The 21,179-nt window shown below is 36.6% G+C and overlaps 1 protein-coding gene across 4 annotated transcripts in view; it reads right to left on the bottom strand.

The window, feature by feature from the left end:
* Nucleotides 1-21,179, bottom strand: part of WAPL (WAPL cohesin release factor) — a 141,503-nt gene that overhangs the window by 38,644 nt on the left and 81,680 nt on the right. For all 4 annotated transcript variants that reach the window (XM_051617165.1, XM_051617166.1, XM_051617164.1 and 1 more), the window contains 2 exons: nt 8,422-9,468; nt 2,265-2,383 (listed from right to left, as the gene is read on the bottom strand). In XM_051617165.1, the coding sequence (XP_051473125.1) occupies nt 2,265-2,383; nt 8,422-9,468 (1,166 nt within the window). The remainder of the gene's footprint in view (nt 1-2,264; nt 2,384-8,421; nt 9,469-21,179) is intronic.

Genomic DNA, 21,179 nt, shown 5'->3' with positions numbered 1-21,179 from the left:
ACCATACCTCTAACATCACCAACCAGGAGAAATTAATACTTTAGGGAAAAAAAAAAGTGATGAGACAGTGCAAGAATTCCAGAAGTTTAGGGTGTTTGGTTTTTTCAGATCATGCAGCTATGGTCAGCTTAGTACTTTCAGCGCATTTTTTTCACTCCCAGAAAGAAAAAGTCTTTAAGATGCAACTGAAATTGAGAGTCTATATCTATAAATTAGGAAGATAGCTATGGCATCTCTAAATACCATCAGAACAAGCTTTACAAGCGTTTTTAGTAACTCCATGAACAGCCTTAAGAATAGACAACACTGAAGTTTAAAATCGAGTTGCAATTACAGCAATTCCTACTTTGACGTCAGTTATTTCACTACTGGGTCAAAAAGGCTCGTTCTCATCTTTTCCACTGGAATTGAGATTATTTCCAACTGAGAATTTTCTAGAGTTGAAACCATTTTTGCTTATATAGTATGATATTGCTGTAGGCTTTCCCCCCCACATAATTCCATTATATACATCCAAAATCAATTAAAACAGTTTTCATATAAAGCCTCAAGTATCTCAAGTACAAAAAACAAACAACAAACATAAAATGCTACTACAGAAGAGTGTTTGAGGTATGTATTTACATATCTAAAAAAAAAAAATACATTTACCAGAAGACCCACAGCTGTTTCATGCTGCTAAAAAAATACAGCAAAAAAGGTACAATTACATTTACATTCCCTGTACTTGTTTCTCAGTCTACTGCAACATGTTCACTGTTAGGAAGATGATTTTTAAAAAATTATTTAGTCAGCAGAAACTGAGGTACTCTGCTCTTCAAGAGATACTATTTCAGTTCTGAAAAGACCCTCCTCACTTACCAATAGCCTGACTTCAAACTCCAGAAGCAAGAGTTAGCAGCAAAGAACTCCCCATTCTGTCCAAAGTCACGAAGCAACAAGAAGCAGAAATTCTTTTCAAAAAGGCGTTGTTACAACTGAAAGTAGTTGCTGATCATATGTGTCCCCAAATGAAAAGACTTCCTTGCATGTTTTGAGAAATAAAAAAAATAAACTTGTCCTCCCTACTCCACCCAGAAATTCACATTTTAAAATGGGAAATTATTATGTATCAACACAGCTGGGGATATGATAAAACTTCAGGCTCTGGAAGACCACAGAAGCTTTAAAGAGTGACTTCAAGTGAAGCTATTGAACAACACAAGCAATTGGCCACCTTTGTAAGAAATCTTGGAGTGTGATTTAATCATTAGAATTGTTCATGAAAAATAAAATAATTTTTAAAAATTTCTTAGAACTGTTAAGACTGCTGAACACATTATGAATACACGTGGAAGTTTGGATTTTAACATGCAACTGCTGAGCCTTGCAAACCTTATGGAACTCAAAGGAGAAGAAGAAATACACAAGTGCATTTCCCTCTCCAGTTCCCTCTCTCTCATTACATCAGTTCTGGATTGCCAGGACAGTGAGACAGCTACTCTCTTCACCAGACAATGGGAATGTGTTATGCAAAAACAAATGAAAAGGCCTTAAGCATCCTGGACAACCCAGTCATAAAAATTTAATTTAACAGTGATTATCCCACTATTGCAATCTTTCACCTAATAGCAAAACACAACTTTTGCTGTGTGCACATTTTTAGAAGCTTCAAAATACTAAGCAACCTGTAATAACAGGCAAAATAAACCACACTTAGCATCAACAAAATGAATAAGCTCAACTGACAGTATGAAAGGGCAAATTCGTAGCCCATTCATAGCTATATAGAGGGAGTGGGATATGGTCTTGCTTTTCTTTTTATAACTAAAAAGGAAATTACACTTTTCCACATGCTAAAATGCACTTGTCCTTATAAAGACTACACCAATTACAAATTTGAAGCTTGCAGAAATGTGCAGTCCTGTTATATGATAAATGTTTATTGGGAGAGCTAACAAAGAAAAACCAAAACCGAAACAAATCGCACAGCATTTAACGGTGCTTTGCTTTAACAATCACCTAGAAGAGAATGTACCCAGGTTGTATTTTACCATTGTGCAACCCCAGATTTGCATTTGAAAAGAGAAATTCCTGGTGATCCCTAAAAAAATTTTGCACTTGAAGGTTTTACTTTTCCAGACATAGTCTCAAAAGCCAGGAAATTATTCCAAGTGCAGATATAAACTGGGACAAAAGCCCTGTTATATATATAGGAAAAAACTGCAATTCTGAAGAATGCATTAAAATAAGAACTTGGTCTTGGTCTAAGTATTATTACTCACCCGCTTTGGCCCACTAAAAATCTTCCTGGTGTTTTCCTTAGATTTATCACCTTGTTTATTTGTGGATTTCTTATTGCCTTCAGGCACACCAGATGCATCCTCTGAAAACTCTAGAAGATCTGTAAAACGTAAATATAGATATGAAACAACCACATTGAAAGCTGTTGAACTGCTACAGCATTGCTTGCACCTGATGTTTCCACACGTACAGCTTCTGAAATTATATAATAATCTTCATCAGAAAAATCAGCTCTGAAGACAAACTGTTCTGGATGGAGCTCAGGTTTACTGACTGGACTTTCACCATACATAAAAGATACGTTACAAGTGACACGGTCACAATTATTATAGCATCTCTTGCCCACTGTGTAAGCTTCATGTTATTATTTCCCATTTTATACTCATGTGAGTTCCTGAAGCTTACCTCTTACATGTGCTTACTTACAGCTTACAGCTACAACTCTGAGCAACAGATGAATTAAACAGTAGATGGGGTTCCCCAAAAGTATAAGATTGAGATTTAGAAGACTTCCCACTACCATTACAACCCTGAAGAATTGATCCCACTTCACTTCTCACGAAGGCTGCATGTTTACTTTTGATTATTCTGCTATAAGTATTATTTTTCAAAAATACAGTTATCAGCTCAGAAAGGAGCCACCTAGGAAGAACCACTAGAATGGCCTTTCAGTGTATTCAACACTTGCCTTAGTAGTTGTTCTAATACTCAGTTTTGGACTGTAAATCTTCAATGCACACACAGATCTAATTAAAACCTCCTTTTTTTTCCCCTTCCCTTTAAACTCATGTTATATTTGAAGCATTATCTCTTGGAGACCAGCTTATGTTCTTTTCCTTGGCACAAACCATAAGTAACCACACTTTTCAAAACAGAAATAAAGACAGGCACAGAAAAGCACTGTTTAATCTGATAAACAGTTCAGAACACTAATCTATTTCAGAGCTGCTGCTGTTTTTTGAAAACTGCACTGCAAAAACAAGCAGGTTGGATTGGTTACTCTAATCCCAAGTGCAGTTGCATCCAGTGAACAGGACTGGCCAAGTACCTGGATAAGGAGGCAATCAGGTAAGTGCATTTCTAACATCACTTGCAAGGACACAAAACTTACCTAGTCTCAGGTAAGTAAGTATTCTTAAAATAAGGCTCAAAAGCTTATTAAATTGCAATAAACTTCAGTAGGCTTGGCAGCACCAGGGCAGACAGGATGCCCACTGCAAGGCACCTCCCAGAACCAGTTTCTCATATCCCAGCCCACTGGTTTTCCCCTTAGCTGTACAATGTCAGCACAAGAGCTTAAGAAGACATGAACAAACCCCCAGAAAATAACTGATTTAATCGACATTTTGATAAAATTAGTCTCATTAACTCATTAAACCATTTCCAAATTTATATAAAAGTTAAATTAGTCCTTCACTCGAACTTATCATTGAGAGAAGTAAAAAAAAAATTTGCTTTGAAACACATCCTTACAAATCCTGGAATACTTCTGAAGAAGCCCCGGAATGTCACTCCTGAAGAAAATCAGATTAACAGAACTGGGCACTCCTATTGTAGATTAAAAGCTAAAAACTCACTGACTACAGTAACTACAAACATCTAAGTCACTCAAGAAGGAACAGATGTGTTTTCACCCACCAAGTCAGGACAATAATTTGTGCCTTGCACTGAGACTTGGAGCTGGTATTGTGGTTAATAATTACTATAGTTCTCTGTATCAACTAAACCACAAATTTACAATAATCTGAGTGTCTTTGACTTCCACTCCTATGATCTTTAACTATTCCATTTAAAGTTCAAAGAAGCTTCCTGATAAAAACATTTCAACTCCTACTTGCAACAGGACAATTTCACATTTTTGATGTTGCTAGCATATCCGATACTTATTAGTTTTGCAAGTTTATCTAAAATGCTTTTATTAGAGTAATGCTGTTGATGAGTCCTTCTAGGTATCCTAGAGTAACTCTACATTCCTCTTACCAGATTTTAAAATCTAAACTAAATAGAGTGAGGGAGGAAAGTCTTTTAACATTAACTTAGCTAGCCAAAGACACAAGTAGTTTGGTACACAGCAGTGACACTTAATGAAGCTGATTTTCCACTGTCTCTCCCTCATATGAACATTCTTCTCCTCTATCCAACCATTTGCAAAACACTTGTAATCTCTGAGATAATTTGCCTGTTTCAGCTCAAACTGGAAAGATTTCCAATGACCAACTAGAAAGCAGCACTGCAGTAAATTTCCTGAGGAAAAACAACCTCTTTTTGCTTTAGTGCTCGAATGTAATTCTGCCCAAGATTTTGGAGTTAAAACAGGACTCTTAGGCACTCTTAACTGAATAAAAATATTTACTTAATGAAGGTGATTAAATTTTTGATGAGGGGCAAATGAAGATGAAAAAACTGGGCAAGCTCACTCACAAAAATGAATTGAGTACTAGATGTTGATATATAAAAGCTATTATCCAAAAAAGGTTATAGGAACCTCATCTTGATCACTAAAAACTAATTCATGACACAAGGGTTTAGTTATATATCAGAACTGATTTACAAAGCAGAAGACTAAGCTGAAATATTTACAGTACAATAACAGGATAACTGCTACCATAATTTAAATAAAGAATACTGTAGTTCATCATTACTATAGTGCTTATGGGATATATAGTGAAAGAGATGAACCAAATAAAACACGTGTTAGAGAGGGCAGATCTTTCTACCTTCCCTTAGTAGAAGGTTTCAGGCCATTGGCTCTATCCTGTTTATGTCAATCTACATAGAAATATGGAAATGTTCCACTTTAGTCAGCATTTTCTGTTTTTCTTTTATGCCTGTCATTTTTTGGAATAATTTTATTGTCATTAGCCAAAATGAAATTGAGTAAAATAAGCACTAACATAGTCCCAGGTATCCCAGATGAACAGGTGGGAAAGAAAGTACTTGGAGACTAAAAGTTCAGAAGTTAAATACATTAGAAACTTTAGTGACCCACCCAAGCTACTGACAACCATGGCAGAACCTTTAGAAAAAGACAGAAGCAAACTGACAGCAGTTATTTGCAGAAATATAACATCATCCCAAAGATAAAGGTTTGCTCTTCAAAACTGAAGCTGAAAGTTATTTTCGGTTAAGCATTACTTTTCTTTGCCATTAGTTCCGATTTGTCTTTGATACGACTCCCCTCTGGTATCAAAAGTTTCTCCTTACTGGAGTCATCCTGTACTCCGGCCAGTGAAATGATACAAGAACTGTTTTGGATCTAGTAAAGTCTCATCAGTACTTTTAGCCCCTGGCACTCCGGCAGACTACACCTGGGGGGCCCAGGAGTCAAAAGGAGGCTTTTGCTTCATTGGACTGCTATACAGACTTAATGAAAGAATTTTAGACTGCAGTGGTAAAAAAAAAAAAAAGGCAGCATTAACTAGAACTTGAAGCTTTACCAAGAATCTCATGCTCATAAAGTTGTAAGTATCTTTATTAAAAAGAAAAGTCTGAACAGTGTCTCGGAATTTGAACGCTGGACTATTATGTGAAATTTTGTTTGACTTTTGTTCACCATTTATTTCCGCAGGCAAGCCTATTGTACCAGTGAACAACAGAAAAGACATTTCAGTGAAAGTGTAACCAAAATTGAATGTACCTATTTTGCATTTTTTTTCTGTACTAACAATGTTGTCCATCCAGTTTTTGGTGCTTCCTTCAATTCCAATTGCAGAAACATTTAAATATGTATTATTAAACTTACTTTACCCAAACTGTAAACTAGAGTGGAAAGAATAATCCATTTCCAGTTGAGTTCTAAAATCTCTGCATAATGTTTTACACAAAGATTCTAAAATGTCTCAAAAATAGGCCTGCATTATGGTAAATAACCAAGTCAGTATTATGGGGAAAAAATTGCAAGACTGTAACGGAAAGCATAATCTATATTGCAAAACTGACTATGCCATCTAACATTCCTTACACACAGAACGTCAAAATCAGTCTTGGGAATTTCTGGGCAACCTGGGAACAGGAACACTAGATTTTTATCTGTGGATTTATTCACTTATACAAAAAACAGCACACACAGGACTCCGGTAGCATTAGTATCTCTCAGTACTGTTTGTAACTTCAGGAAAGGACTTTACTGTGCAAGATGTTCTAAAAGCTTTTTCTGAGGTTTGGATTAGAAAGTAGCATTTTCCCTGGATGCAGAAGTCACTTTTTTCAGTATGTAAAGATGGCCCCTCACAGCAATGTCACATACTTTATTGCAACTTCTGGCTTAGATTCAGAAATCCTTGACAAATTCTCAGCATCATTTTATTTAAAGATCTTAATACTGATGTTCTGAGTGATCATGATGCCCAAGGCTTTCAAAGGTCTGAGAGAAGACGGCATGAAATATATCAAGGAATCCTACAAACTTTAGGGCAACACACCACACCCTATCTTCATTATTTTTATTACAGGACTGAAATAGGGAATGGTCTGCAATTTAGGGCAGTAATTTCACATCACCCTTTCAGTGATCAGGAAAAAAAACGAAAGCAAAATCTCACCTGGCTACAATAGCACAAAACAGGAATCAAACAAGCAAAGAAGATGCAAAGTAATGGGGGAGTATCTCTCAGCAGAGGCACTGAGATAGCTCTTATTTGACAAGTGGAGAAGTGTATTTAAGAAACAAATTTTAACCTACCTGTGCCACAGGAATTTCCTACAAAAAATATTTTAGAGAAATAATCTGTGATACCTCAGAGTATAATGGCCTCCTGAGTGAACGTAGTGCTGAATGCAAACTGGAGATATTTTGAGACTCCAGAGAACAGCAGCTGAAAGGATTATTTGATGGATCACTACCTCAGCTACATTAACTGTATAAGGAATTTTTTCTTGGAATAAATGGCTGAACAAAAGACTCAGAGAAAGGGACACAGATGGAGTATTTCTTTAGCAGCCCTGTAAGTTAAACTCATTTTCCAAAGAGGCTGGACCACAATTGTTTCATCATAATTAGGTTTTATGAAAACAAATTAAGGTTTTTTTTGTTTGTTTGGAAACACAATTGTCTCATATAACATTAGTATCAATCTGCTTCTTCTAGAATTCACAAAAATAATCTAGATGTTACGTTTACCTTCGATTAAAAGGCTTACAGACAATTCTGGGTTTAGTGACAACTATAATTAGAACAGAAAAATGATCAAACTTGCCAAAGTCTTAAAAATGTAATAACTTTAGTGAATTGATAAAAACTTCTCATGCTTCATGCTCCAAAATAAAAGGACTAAAAAATTCCCTAGAACAGCAGCAGTGTTTTGAAGTACTTATTCCAAACTCCACAATTATTTGCCATGAGACTTAAAAAAAAAGATAAAAGAAATCTTTCAAAGTCACTCCTTTTCTTCTTCACCAACACATCTCAAGCTTGATCCAAGTCTTTATATGGGAACCAGCCAACCACCAAGCCAGTCTAATTTTTCAAAAGCAAACACCAGAACCTGCTCAGCAAATTCTGCCTGAACAGTTTTTCTCACATCTGTGTGTACACACACACACAAATGTACCACCTATACAGAAGATGGAGATACCTGAAAACTGGAAGCAAAAGCAGAAATACATCAATGTGCAGAGGCACAGCCAAAGCCAGTCATCTGACTAGCACTCCACGTGTTCTCACAGCCTCTCCCTCAAGCTCTGCCTCCTCAGGTAAGTTAAAATTTGAGAAAGCTCCAAACGGTCTACGAAAACATTCAAAAGCACAACACCCACAGATATTTCACATCTCTAAGGGCTACTCTTAAATTTATGTAGTCAGCTCCATAATTCTGAATCGATGTGGAGCTTCTGTTGGAAACTATCTACCTTCTAGGCAGAGGAACTGTATGCTGAACAGATCAAATAGTTAAGAAACTTCTGTTCAAAAAGAAAAAGCTCCACCTCTGGCAAGACATCAAGGGGTATAAAGCAGGCTTCAAGATAGCTATGAAACACCAGGCAGGACCACAGCAGAAACAATAAAATTTAACTTTTAGATTTCCAAATCAGTACTACCATTCAACAATCTCCTACCTATATTGCAAAATGAACAAAATACAAAGGTGAACTGAACTATACTGAAATGTTAGGTATGCATTCCAGAAGAGTTTTGCTTACCTGCATTAGTACTGAGCTGGTTATCCTGGGAACAGTTTTCATTGCCATCAGAGGTTGACTGTAGTGAAGGAGATGGTGCAGCTCTACTTCGCTTTTTGTTAGCTTTCCTTTCTGCTATCTGCCACTCTTCATCTTCATCCTCACTTTCACTCAAGTCATCAAACCCAAAGTACTTAATTTTGTAATTGGAACTCCCAGAACTTCGAGAGGCACCTTCATCTCCCCCTCCCTCATCTTGATCATCAAACCCAAAAAATTCTAATTTGACATCCTTTTTGGATTTGGTATTGCTTGGTCGAAACCTGGTTGTCGTTTTTGTAGTAGCAATGTCTGCTTTTTTTCTCAAGCGTCCAGCTTCTCCCAGGTCAGTAGGGGCTGCTGTCGTAAATTCATCGATTCGTTCCATGGTATCCTGTATAGTAACATTACAAACTGACAAGCAAGATGGATGAAGAACTGTGTAGTCTCTAGTCCGTCCAACTGTCCCTCTAAAACTGGTCCCACTACTTAAAGAAGCTTTTCTTGCGGGGTTCAGGCTGTCATTTGACTCACTGTTTGCTTTGGATAAAGACTGACTAGTGCCATCCATTAGCTTGTCAAAATTTGTTGCCCCTTGTGGTTTTGCTTTGTTGGATCGACAATATGTCCTACAGTTGCTTGGCCTAGGAATAGTTTGCAAAAGTTCTTCACTAATGGCTTCCTTTGCATTTTCATTATCTTCTTTATCACACTCCTCATCCTTGCTCTTCATCTCTGAGAGATGTTCATTGTCAAAACCTACCACATACTCTTCAGTTCTGGTGTCTTCAGTTTCATCCTCCCATACATACAAGTGAGTTCTTAATGGCCCCTTTGTCTGAGATACTTCTGATGAAGAGTCTGCTGTTTTTCCAGTGTGGGAGTCCCAAGAATCAGGCAAGTCCTTTGCTTCAAAGTTGCATCCAGCAGCATCTATAGTTTCAGCATTGGTTTTGTTACTGTCTTCCACATTCTCATAGATGAAATGACTGTTCTTCTCATTATTTTCATTCAAATTCTGTATTTTATCTACAAGAAAAGATAAATTTATCACTAGAAACCATTATGAAAAAAATAATCACCCTTGCAGGGCAACTTTGAAGAGTCACACTAACAGCAAACATTCTGTGTTCAATGACCAAAAAAAACCGCCACAACATTAAAGAGGTCTTACCCTCCTGGTTTATGCAGATATACTTTTAAAGCCTTCCAGTTTCTTTTTTTTTGCAGTAACAAAATCTTACTTTTTATTCATTAAAACTACTTATTAATCTATACAACCTACACAAAAGGAGAAAAAAAATCTGCAATGAACATTTTAGTGAAGTCAATCACCATTCAATGTTTCACACAACTGACTTGCAGTAAATAAACAGCAATTACAAAGCATTTTCTAACTATATAAGAAAAAATTCCTTCTAACGCATAGGTTATAAGTCTTGTATTTTATTGTAATATAAACCCCTCCACAATCCTAGTTCCCGTCAAGCAATTGCAACTACAGTGGTGTTTCAAATGAAAGTTTTGGCATGTAGATTTTGGTGCCCTATTTGTTTCAGATGTCCTACTTTAAGTACTTTTTACTTTGGCATGCACCTTGAAAAGAACAGGTAATATTGGAAACACAAAACACATATAAATCAAATTAGCTAAGTTTGCATACATTAATTTTTTAATACTAAAAGATGCATTATAGTAGCCTATTGCAGTCAGGAAAGAGGATGCATAGGCAGGGTACAGGTGCTCCTTCAGATATTCTAAGAACTAGAGGGTAGTGAGGCACATCACAGAAGAAATGAAAATCAGAAAGCACTGCAGAACATACCGATGAAGTACATTTGCCGAAAATGATCCTGTAATTCATTGTCTATCAGTTAACTGCACAGCTACTAGAACCAGTGAACACAATCCATTAACATACTGATACTAAAATGCTCAGGCCCTATTACAAACTGTATCCTAAGTCTTGATCAATGGACCCTGAACAGAACGGCACAAACTTCAGCAACTGTTATTTTATTTTGCTGCTTCAAATTAAAATATTCAAACTTTTGTAAGAAATACAGGAAAAGCAGTTCTCACCACATTTTTAAATTAAATCACTTTTGAAATGCAACTTTTGAAACTTTTTAAAAAAACTGCTGCCAGAAGTTTGTCTTACTCTTCTCCAGCCCATTGCTGGCTTGAATCTTACGCTGACAAAGCGAACAAATCTAAGACTTGTTTCCAGCTGACCAGCATCCACACAACAGTAATGCCAGGAAAGACACTACTAAGTCTTCTGCCTGTTGTCCTCTAAAATGGTAAGAAAACCATTGTCTTTGGTTTCCCCAAATACCAACAGCAGCTCAGTAGTTTTGACATCAGAGTTTCACAAAGATTGCATCTGCCCTGTAGTTGCACCTGACACACAAAGATACCAGAAACACAAGTGTGTTACTTCCTGGAAACAAGATGGGCAGAAATTTGTGCTGTGAGACATTATAACCAAACACAGGACCCAGTGTTGCTATCAACACTTACTGTACTGTCTGCCTGGGCCAGGAGAAGCAAGGTAAGAAGTCTGACTGGAATGCAGAAGATTCTGACACATAGAAAAGTAACACAAGATAAACTGGAGAAACTGAAGCAATGGGGATGAGTAGAAAAAAAAATACTAGAAAAAAAAATCCTTAGGAGACACAGGCATAGAATGCTACACTAACAAAGGAGGCTTCACCAGCAGAACGCAGCCCCTAAGGTTCAAATTCATGATGCAGCAAATGCTGCCTCAACTGACCAGTACAATGAAGGCTTTAGCAGCCTTCAACACTAGCCCTGACTGCATTAAACTTTATCAGCTACCCAAGAGACACAGAGGTTTCATAGTGCTGACCACAAGGTTTCAGCCTTTCTGATGAGGAATGTGAGCACTGCTACTGGTTCAGGGACTTTGTTATTTTGCTTTCAAATTAAAACAGCATCATCTAAATGCCACCCTTGCACATATGGTTTATAAAAGAACTATAAGGTGCAAGCAGAAAGTTCAAGCAAAAGAAACTACCGCCAAGTCAAATCTTGAAGGAAATTAGTTTAATCCAAGTGGAAATTTCTTGGGGAGACAGAACAAGCAAAATCTCACAAACCAAATCTTTTCTGGGAGCCCAGTTGAGGTCTGTCATAGAAGTTTACATATTCAACTAGAAATAAAAAAGCTCTTCACAGAACATAGGAAATGCAAAATTAAATTCCCCAAAGAACATCAGTTCTAGTCACCTCAATGATGGAATCTTGTTTAATCTTCCTTAGTATCAATATGTTATACAAGAAATCTTGTTACTCCCATTTCAGTCTCAACCAAAATTAATTTGTAATCAAAGAGTGAGTTTGACAGTGTACAGTATGTTTCTTCCCCTCACGCTTAACATTAGCGTGCAACGGAAGACCACCATAATACTTAGGCATGAAAACCTGCAAATTAAACTCAAACTTCTCAGACTTTCCAGTAAAATACACTATTTTGCAGTCTCACCAGTCTTGTTCCATATCTAAGTGCATATTTACTTGAATTAATAAAGACTAAGCAACATCTAAAATAAGTACATTTAAAGTACACCTGTCTTTACTGACTAAAAACCACTTTCTTGAATTGTTAGGAAGAAGGTGCAGTATGCATATCTGGAAAGGGAATAGTTCTCTCATCCTAAGGAAATAACGGATTTTTAAGAGCTGTATTTCATACCAGAACCAAATAAATTCTCATCTTCTCAGGGAAGGAATAGAAAACCCAAGAGTCAAATCACTCAGGAATCTCTTTTAAGAAAGATAAAACTTTATTTTGCATTGTCTTAGCTTGAATCATTATCATCTTAGCTACAATCTGTACTCTCAAGCAGAAAAAATTATGAACACATCAGCCTGGAAACAGACGGAAGATGCCAAAGACATACAGAAATAGATATAACTTGAACACACAAATAACACTGACAAAAATTGGAAAAAATTACCAAGGAATCTGTCCCTAAAGAAACATTATTCTAAAGAAGTTTGTTACATTCTTCTACTAGCATATCCCAAAAATCATTACTACACTGTAAGACACACTTTCACATGTTACCTTAAAACTCCAGATTTTTAATCAGCAAAAAGACATTCACTGAGTGCACACTTATGTCTTTCACTGAAAGAATATTTCATCTAAAACATACTTCCTGAATTCTTCTGTTCATTCATCAGTTCTGAAGCAGTGTTTAGCAGTTGAAACCACTTTACTTTCAGTCTCTTGCCAAGAAGGTACTGTCAGTAAACAAGAGCTAAAGCCATCATCTACAAGGTGATGTAAGAAAGATGATCCTTATGACACTAACATCAACTACAGTGCTGCTTTAATTTTAAAAAAAACAACACAACTTCTTCTAATATGCATTAGATAGTTTAATTAATAATAAATCTAAACAGACAACTAAAATTCATTCTTAATGAAAATAGTAATTTTAATGATGTAGTTAAATACAGTGAAAAACTATTCTTCAAATTGTTCTATGATATTTTAGAATGTGCTAAACTTAGCCTAATATTTGTAGGACTTTAAGCAAGCATCACAGTCCCATCTAGTCATCTGTGACCTATTAAGGGAACAAAATTTTCTACTCTATTATTGCAACAGCCTCATTTGGACAAACTGAAGCATCAGTTGAGAGATACATTGCAATAAGAACAATCCTGCTTCACATTTGTTTTCTCCTTTTCATTTTTTCTGGACTTGCTGTACTGAGGTTGTTACACTTTTTATTTCCTAGAGTGGCTCCTATTTTCAACTTCAATTTCCCACTTACCCAACCTGCCTGCTCTTCTCCAGCTCAGTCAGTAAAAAAATTATGAAACTGAGGTAGCTTTTAACTCCTCAATGCCAATCTCCACCACCAGAAACAAAGAGGTACTTCAAGACATTAGTACCCCTGCATATTAGTAACATTTGATCAGACAGGGGTAAGGTCATATCCCCATACATACATCTAGTCCTTCCAGTACTGAATTCCTTTTTTCTCTTATCCTGTAAATGTCAGTAAAATCACTTTCTCCAGTCAGCTCACCTGACTAATAAAAACCAAATCCATTCTATCCCAGTCAAACAGTTTTATTGGTGGTTTATTATATGTGTAAGAAATTCTTTCAAACACCCAATGCCCCTTGACAGCTCCTTCTGTACCCCAGTAGGATTTCTGTTGCCTTTGTGCAAGCTGTACATTGTTTTAAGTACATGAATAAAACCAACTTAGAATTCCAAGTTCTCTGAAAAGACTACAAGTATCAACAAAATCGTAATTCTCATTTTTCACTCTCAGCTAGTAATTTAACACAGCATAAAAATGTTACATAGCAAATAAATGGCAGTTGATCTCCTCCTTTATTTACACCTATCAGATAACAAAATTTTAAAATCACCCAGTACTTCAGAAAGTCTTCGTAACTGCAGCAGGGAGGTTTTCTCATCTCTAACAGTAAGCAAGGCTGACAGAAAATGTAACCAGCAAACCACCAGGGAGAAAGTTTAGCTTTAAAACCCGAAGCAGTAGTGGAAAATTGAGCAGTGACATTTAGAGGAACACTTTGTCAAGCCACTCTTTTCATTTCCTCAGTTGGTCAATAGCTGTCAGACTGAAGCTTCTCCACCAGAAATCACTGCAAATTACTTGCTAATTGCCCAAAGGTGTACAATACTAGCAATTCTGGTAAACTTTATTTTAAAAATTATTATATTTATCTATAGTAACTATTACACAAGTATGACTGTAGGAAACACGTAGCATTTTCTCCCTGCTTTCTGTAAGAGAATGAACTTTTAATTGTTAGATATTCTGTAGTTCAAAAGAGTAATGCAGCTTCTCCCAACTTCTACTGCAATTAAGCCCTTTCGGGGCTCAAGCATCAGAACACATCTGCCATGTAATTTCAGATCAGAAACAGCATATAACTATATAATCCACCAGAGTGTTTTTCATCCACATACTAGCACAATATTCCTAAGAACCATAACAATCTTCTGTAGTAATCAAGATTTGTTTTCTGCTTAAATCTCTAGAACTTAATTACCAGAATATGAGAGAAGCAATTTAAATGACTGGCAGGTCTAAATTAAATGTTAACTGATAAAGAAAAAGACCCACACATTTGCACACACATCTGTATCTCTATTTTATACTCTAGTTTGTCACTAGCAAGATAGGGATGTGTTAATTATTGCTGATTAATTGAAAAAAAAAAAAAAAGAAGAAACATCTACTCTTTCCTACAGAATACTTCAGTATGTTTTCACACTCAGGGATACACACAGACTTCACAAAACAACATGGAAGTTATGATTATTCTGAGTCAGATTTGTAAAGTCACCACTAGAGACAAAAAAAAACAAGTTCATATACTGCAAGATATTAAATTTATGTGAAATACTAGTTTATGCACCTCTAGATATACAAAAATGTTCAAACAGTGGGAATGTAACCGAATTCTGAGAATACCACTGCTTTTCCAGTAATAAACCTTTGCTTTTTTCAGCAATAAACCCTTAAAGACTAAGCAGATGCATGAACCTTACTGTATAATTTAGACTAGAAAGATACAAAAAGAGAATACTACATATTTAATATAAGCACTCACTTATTAGATTAAACAAACGCTATTCTACACATCCAACAAAACAGAAAATGCCTTCTGGTTACCATGATTAGCTATAGTGGGACTACCCCTTGTCTTCTCGTTTTTAAGATCATGTACAAAGGGAAAAATGCAACTCTAGATTTACTTTTTTTTTAATGATCAATTAATTTTCTTTAGAAATATTCTTCAGTTGGACACCTTTGATAATTTTGACAATAGGATTTGTCAGATTTCAACTTTATTCTTTCACTAAGTAGCTATAATACACCTCACTCTTATTTAAAAATGTTTTTCTTCTTAAGAAACTAATGTCCACCTGAACACATGCTCCCAAATAGCCCTCAGAAGCGTTACTGTTTCTTCACTGTACATGAGAAATGGAAGAAATATCACCCCACCCACAAAATATTTCGTTTGATCACAGTAATAATAAAAGACACCACATAATTACAGACTTGTTGGAATGATGAAAGGTCAAAGAAAACATGAAAGGCTTTCAGAAACTGTTGTACTGAAAATAATCACTTTTTTAAAAAAATAATTGTATGCCATCCATATAGTAAGCATTTTAAAATGAATGTAGTTTGAAAGACAAACTACAATATGCTTTTTACCTTCAATCTTTAATTATATAAGGTCTTAAAGAACAAAAAAGTGAAGGCCAATAGATTTTTCCAGAGCAAAAGACATACTAGACTAGTTAAGAAGGGCCTCTGGTACCAAGTCAAGCTGCCTTGTAGCACAGGCAGTAAACATGAATAGGAGACACTAAGGGATCTCTTGTTCACCTGGCTCAAAAAACATTACTTCTGGACTGGTGAGGAAATAAGAAAAAAATTGCTAGAAGAACCAATAAAGAGACCATCTGGCAATTTATCTCCACAATTGGTAAGTGGTTGTAGTCACCTTATATTGTATCCAAAACAGCAAAGAAACACAGATACAAATGCATAAAGGTTTTAAAAATGCAAGAATATGAGTAATTCTAAACCTGACCTTTGAGTGTCCCCCCCTGCTTGAAATGGTGTGGAACACATTCCTTGCTTCTTTCTCACCTCCAGTAAGGACAAGTACACATAAGGGGGAAGTTACTGGTACCAGGTACAGAGAGCTGTGACAGGCAATGTCCAACATAATCCTTAAGTATCATAGAATCATAGAATCATAGGGGTTGGAAGGGACCTCGAAAGATCATCTAGTCCAACCCCCGAACAAGGCAGTTCTCTGTGAAATAAGTGAGTATGATCCCAAGGACCCAGAAATAAGCATTAAGAGATCAAAAGGAACAGGCAAAAGGCAGCTACATTTCCTAGAGCTACAATAGGCCACTACAGTCCAGAGTGGCCAGGCAAAGAAATAAGACCTAGCAAGAGAAATAGTTCAGTAAATAATTAACACAAAGTTTTCCTACTAGTGAAAGGAGGTACAGGCAGAGAACACTAGAAACCATCTGCAAGTATCTGGGGAGAAAGAAGCAGAGAGTAAATGCTGGGGAATGGGGACTACACAGAATGCACTTTGCAGTCTAACATTAACTGCCTACAGTCAAACACTACACGCTTTTGTTAACAAGTCTGTGAGACAGCTGCAGTACCTTATTTGCTATTTTCAAGGTACCTTGGGCACAGAGCAGTCTCTTCAGCTGCAAGAACAATGACTCAATGTAAATTTCTGTCCTGAGCAGATCTGGGCCTCACAGAACAAACAAAACTTGTTGCCCCACAACTCAACCACCACCCCCTGCAGTCTCCTCAACACCAACCTGTTTGACTGGGCAGCAGACAGTACACATGGCAGATCACGCGCAGCAACGTGTGCTGGCTAGTCAGCTTGCTGCTGCCTTGGAAAACGGATTATATGGACCTAGATGTAACTGCATGACTTTTACCAGCATGCAGACAAGAGACAGGTAAGGGAACAGATGAATCAATTCAACTCGTTTTCTCACACCACCATTTTTCATGATGCTTGAAATAGCTTTGTATCTTTGAAATCTCTCCTTACCCCTCAAAGTTTGATCAAAATTGGTTAACAAACACAAATATTACCAGGAAAGTGAAAAACACAAAAGGACAGTCAATATTAGCCTTGGTATGCTAAGAAAACCTGCTAATATCATCACATACTCAAAATAAATGCTTATTTCTCCTACTCACTCATGGAAGAGTTGCCAGTATTAAATGTTAGCTCTACTAACTTCAATTCCAGGTTAGCTTTCTCATTCCTAGCAATTCTTGATGAATGCTAACCAGAGCGTTCTTCAAGCTATACATGAAAATATATTGCCTTCCTAAGCTTTTGTAGCATGAGACCTCATGAGCCTTTATTGCTGTGGTAACTAGCTGTAGAAGCTAGTTTTAATACTGAAAGAGCATGATTTAATTATTATACATAGGAAATAAATCCATAAACTCAAACTAGGTTTATTTTAGTATTTCTCACCCTAAAACATGCAATTAATTTAAAAGTATAGATGTTAAAGTTAGCTAGTAGCACTGAAGTCTTTAAAAGAACCAGCAGGTGGCATGATGCCAATTTTATTTCCCTCTATATCTCTTAAAATAGAGATCTGACTACCAAGACAGATGTAAAAGCAAGAAAATGAAACATCAAGGAAAAGAAGGCAGTAAGATTAAGAAAAAGTGTATCCACGGCCTTCAGATCCCCACAGCTACAGAGGGCACATACACTAACAGGTTACAACTCATGACCAGACCACTGACACAGGACAGAAAAACCAGTTTAAGCTCATTATGAGCTACAGCTCTGCCTGACGTTCCTTAACACTCAAGCATATCTTATGGCTCTGTTACACCATCACAGATGTTCCTAAGCATAAAGCTACATCACTTTACAACTCAAAGCTGATCAAGCTAAAAGACAAGGCAAATCTTCACCAGGTGCTTGTATCCCATTCCTTATTTCTGGGAACAGAGCCCAAATAAAACACACAGTGTCTTCTGATTTGGACAGGAAACCGCAACTGCGGAGAAGCCATTCTTTCCCCCAAATATAAAACCTAATTTCATTACAGTTCCCCACTTCTACTCCACACTGGAAATGAAATGTTTTAGTTGGTAAGAAAAAGGTTACAGACTAAACTCCTTTGATGCATTTTCTGCCTATGATTGAACAGCTGGGAAACAGAAAAAAGCTTATGGACATAAAATACACAATTCTAAGAAATGGGAAAAATTTACTTAGATCTGTCACTATCCACTGATGGCTGCAAGATCTCAAAACGCAGTGCCTGCTAACATGCATCAACAGAAGATAAGAGGCACTAAGAGCCTCAGAAGATTATAGACTCTCAAGACCAGCTTCATGGTTGACAATCACTAACTAGCTAAAATTATAGAACCACAACATCCACAGCCACAATTACAAATTCTTAAGTGATTCTGGGTTTATTAGTCTTTTTGAATCAAAATAAGTTCCCTACAAGCTTGCATGCAGATTGGATAGACACTGTTTGCCTCTTTGGACATTTATGTGGCATCTTCTTTTGCAGAATTCCAAATAAAACCCTAAAGTGATGAGATTTAATTTACTGCCATCACAGAACTATTTTTCCTTAAGAATAATTTGCTTTTCTTGCTTCTTTTCCAGCACCCTGAATTATAAAATTCCTATGGCAATTTCTATGAAAAGTTTGTATTTATTATTTATAAATACTATGTACAAAACAAGATCTTCTTCACATTACATCATTTGGTTGATGTAGCTATTCTTCTAAGGCAGCTTGAGAGAGAAGACACTTTCTTTTCTCAAATCACCTAGTTGCAGCCTTTCAGTTTGCTAACAGTGTTCAGCATCTCTAATAAACCATTATTTTCATTCCATGAACCTAACAGATTTTCACCTTTTCAGAACAGGAACTGTTCTCCTGCTGCAGCTGTTGGCAGAACACCCCACCAGGCTGTGGCTTCACCCTGTAAGGACTGAACCCTAGCCACTGCATTACTGCTTCTCACCTCGGCCCCTTTTTTTAAGCTGTAAGTAGTAATTCTTCACGGACTTTATTCTCAGTGGGAAAACAGGCTACCAGCAGGCATTCTGAAAGGCTTTCTTACACTGGTGCAAAAATGATACCCCCTGACAGCCAGTGTACAGCTTTTTAAAAAAAAATCCTTGTCTTTCAGTGGCAATGGAAGTTGTTCACAGGGGCGCAGGCTGACATGATCACCTTCCCACTTCTACAGAAAATATTCATGGAGCTCATCACTTGCCTTTATCTCAGGCACAACTTTCAATGCTATGGAAAGACTGTTTTCTAAGTAACAATCTAATCCAGCTGCTTTCCTCCCGCTCCCCCCTCTTGCCTTTCCAGCAAATATTTAGGCACAAAAATACCGAACCTCAAAATTACTAATTTATGTTTTCATTGCTAACGGCATTTCCTCCTCCAATTAAAATATAGCTAAAATTAACCTAGATTGCTTGTCATCAGCTATACCCAGCCTCTCAATATCTATCAAATTAAAGCTCTGTAACTTCCCTTACACTTCAACTCTTTTTTTGTTCCCCAACATATTTTTTTCCCCAAGTTGTGCCTATACTCTTACAGCTTGTTTTTGACAGCCGTAATAGCTATCATTCCTCCTTCATTCTTCTTTCTAATCTTGCTTAAAACTCATCTACAACCATATGAAAACCTTCTTTAAAGTCTGATTTTCTTCTGATTAATTTACAAGAAAAATGTGACTTTAACATCACCTCACATCTGTTTTTATCAACATCACAATATAAATTATAATGTGACTCCACAGATATTGATATGTAAAAAACAACATACTACACAGCACTGTTATCAATGCCCACACCCAACCTGCATGCAAAGTTCGCAACTCTCAAAATGAAGGACAAACTGCAGTTGAATTAAAGAATGCTAAAACCTCATCCTACAGAAAGAAAACTTTGTACCCCAGCAAACAATTGAGTTTTGAAAGACTCTACAACACTGCAAGTGAGACTACTTGGTCAGAAATCTAACAATGAAATGGACCAGAAGAGATGAAAAATTGTGCAACATCAAACCCAAGAGTCAGAAGAGCTACTACACTCTGTAACACAAGAGATGTCAGATCCTGAACTAGCTGTATCATGTGTTCCCTTCTGATAGGAAGTCCAGTAAAACAGACATCATCTTCCTCACTGGTAGCTCAGAAAGGCACCCTTTGCTCAGAGAAGCAGGAGATAGCTGATCCAGGAAAACTACTTCCCCTCGCAGGAAAAACGAGACAAGGTGTCACGGGCAACAAACAGGACTGGCATATGCCATAAAAAGCCTGTTTTCACCAACTCCTGTAGTGTGACCCCTTACAAAAAAAGTATTAAAACATATTCTAACATAGCTAAACTTGTAACTATCAAATCAAATGCATCCTTGGGCTAAATCAGTCTGAATTCAGACACTACTCAAATATGTTGAAACCCTTTACTGAATACAGGAACAGTTTCTTAAAAGAAAAAAGCTCCATTTGAGCCTGAGAAACACTTTCCATACAGTTAGGATCTCAGCAGTTTGAACCTGAAATGGCTTCCTTACCAACTGTTTCTGCTTTCCTGTATGCTTTGGCCCACTTAAGAGGTATGCATGTTAACAGGCTTTTTTTCTTCCACAAAGCACCGATGAACTCTTTTGAATGCACAGTTATTTCAACTTCATAAGTATTAAAAAGTTAAGAAGCAGTCAAATGTCTGACTTTTTGAAAACTAACTGCTCACTGTGAGAGTTCATAAAGAAATATTTTAAAAGGTATTGAGAATCTTACTGTTGTTTGGAAAACTGGAGCAACTTATGGAAGGAAAAAAGTATTGTGTGCTCTGTACACAGACATACATAGTATGAACTTCCCTGTCATTAGGAAAAATAATGTTGCAGAAGTAAGGTTCCTTCCTAAATACTGGAGTCTTTTCCCAGTATTGCTGTGTCAGCAAACGAATATAAATACTGAAATTTAAACAGTTTCCATAATTTCAGACTTTTGAAAATGTCCAAGAAAAAAACAACCAAATCTTCAAATAAGTATCAGAATAATATCACAGGAAAAAGAAATTGAGAGTAATTATCACACCAGTGTGAAATTGGACTACTGATGCAG

This window comes from Apus apus, chromosome 4, assembly GCF_020740795.1.
Source record: "Apus apus isolate bApuApu2 chromosome 4, bApuApu2.pri.cur, whole genome shotgun sequence".
Classification (NCBI taxonomy): domain Eukaryota; kingdom Metazoa; phylum Chordata; class Aves; order Apodiformes; family Apodidae; genus Apus; species Apus apus.
This window is presented reverse-complemented; position numbering and strand designations above follow the sequence as displayed.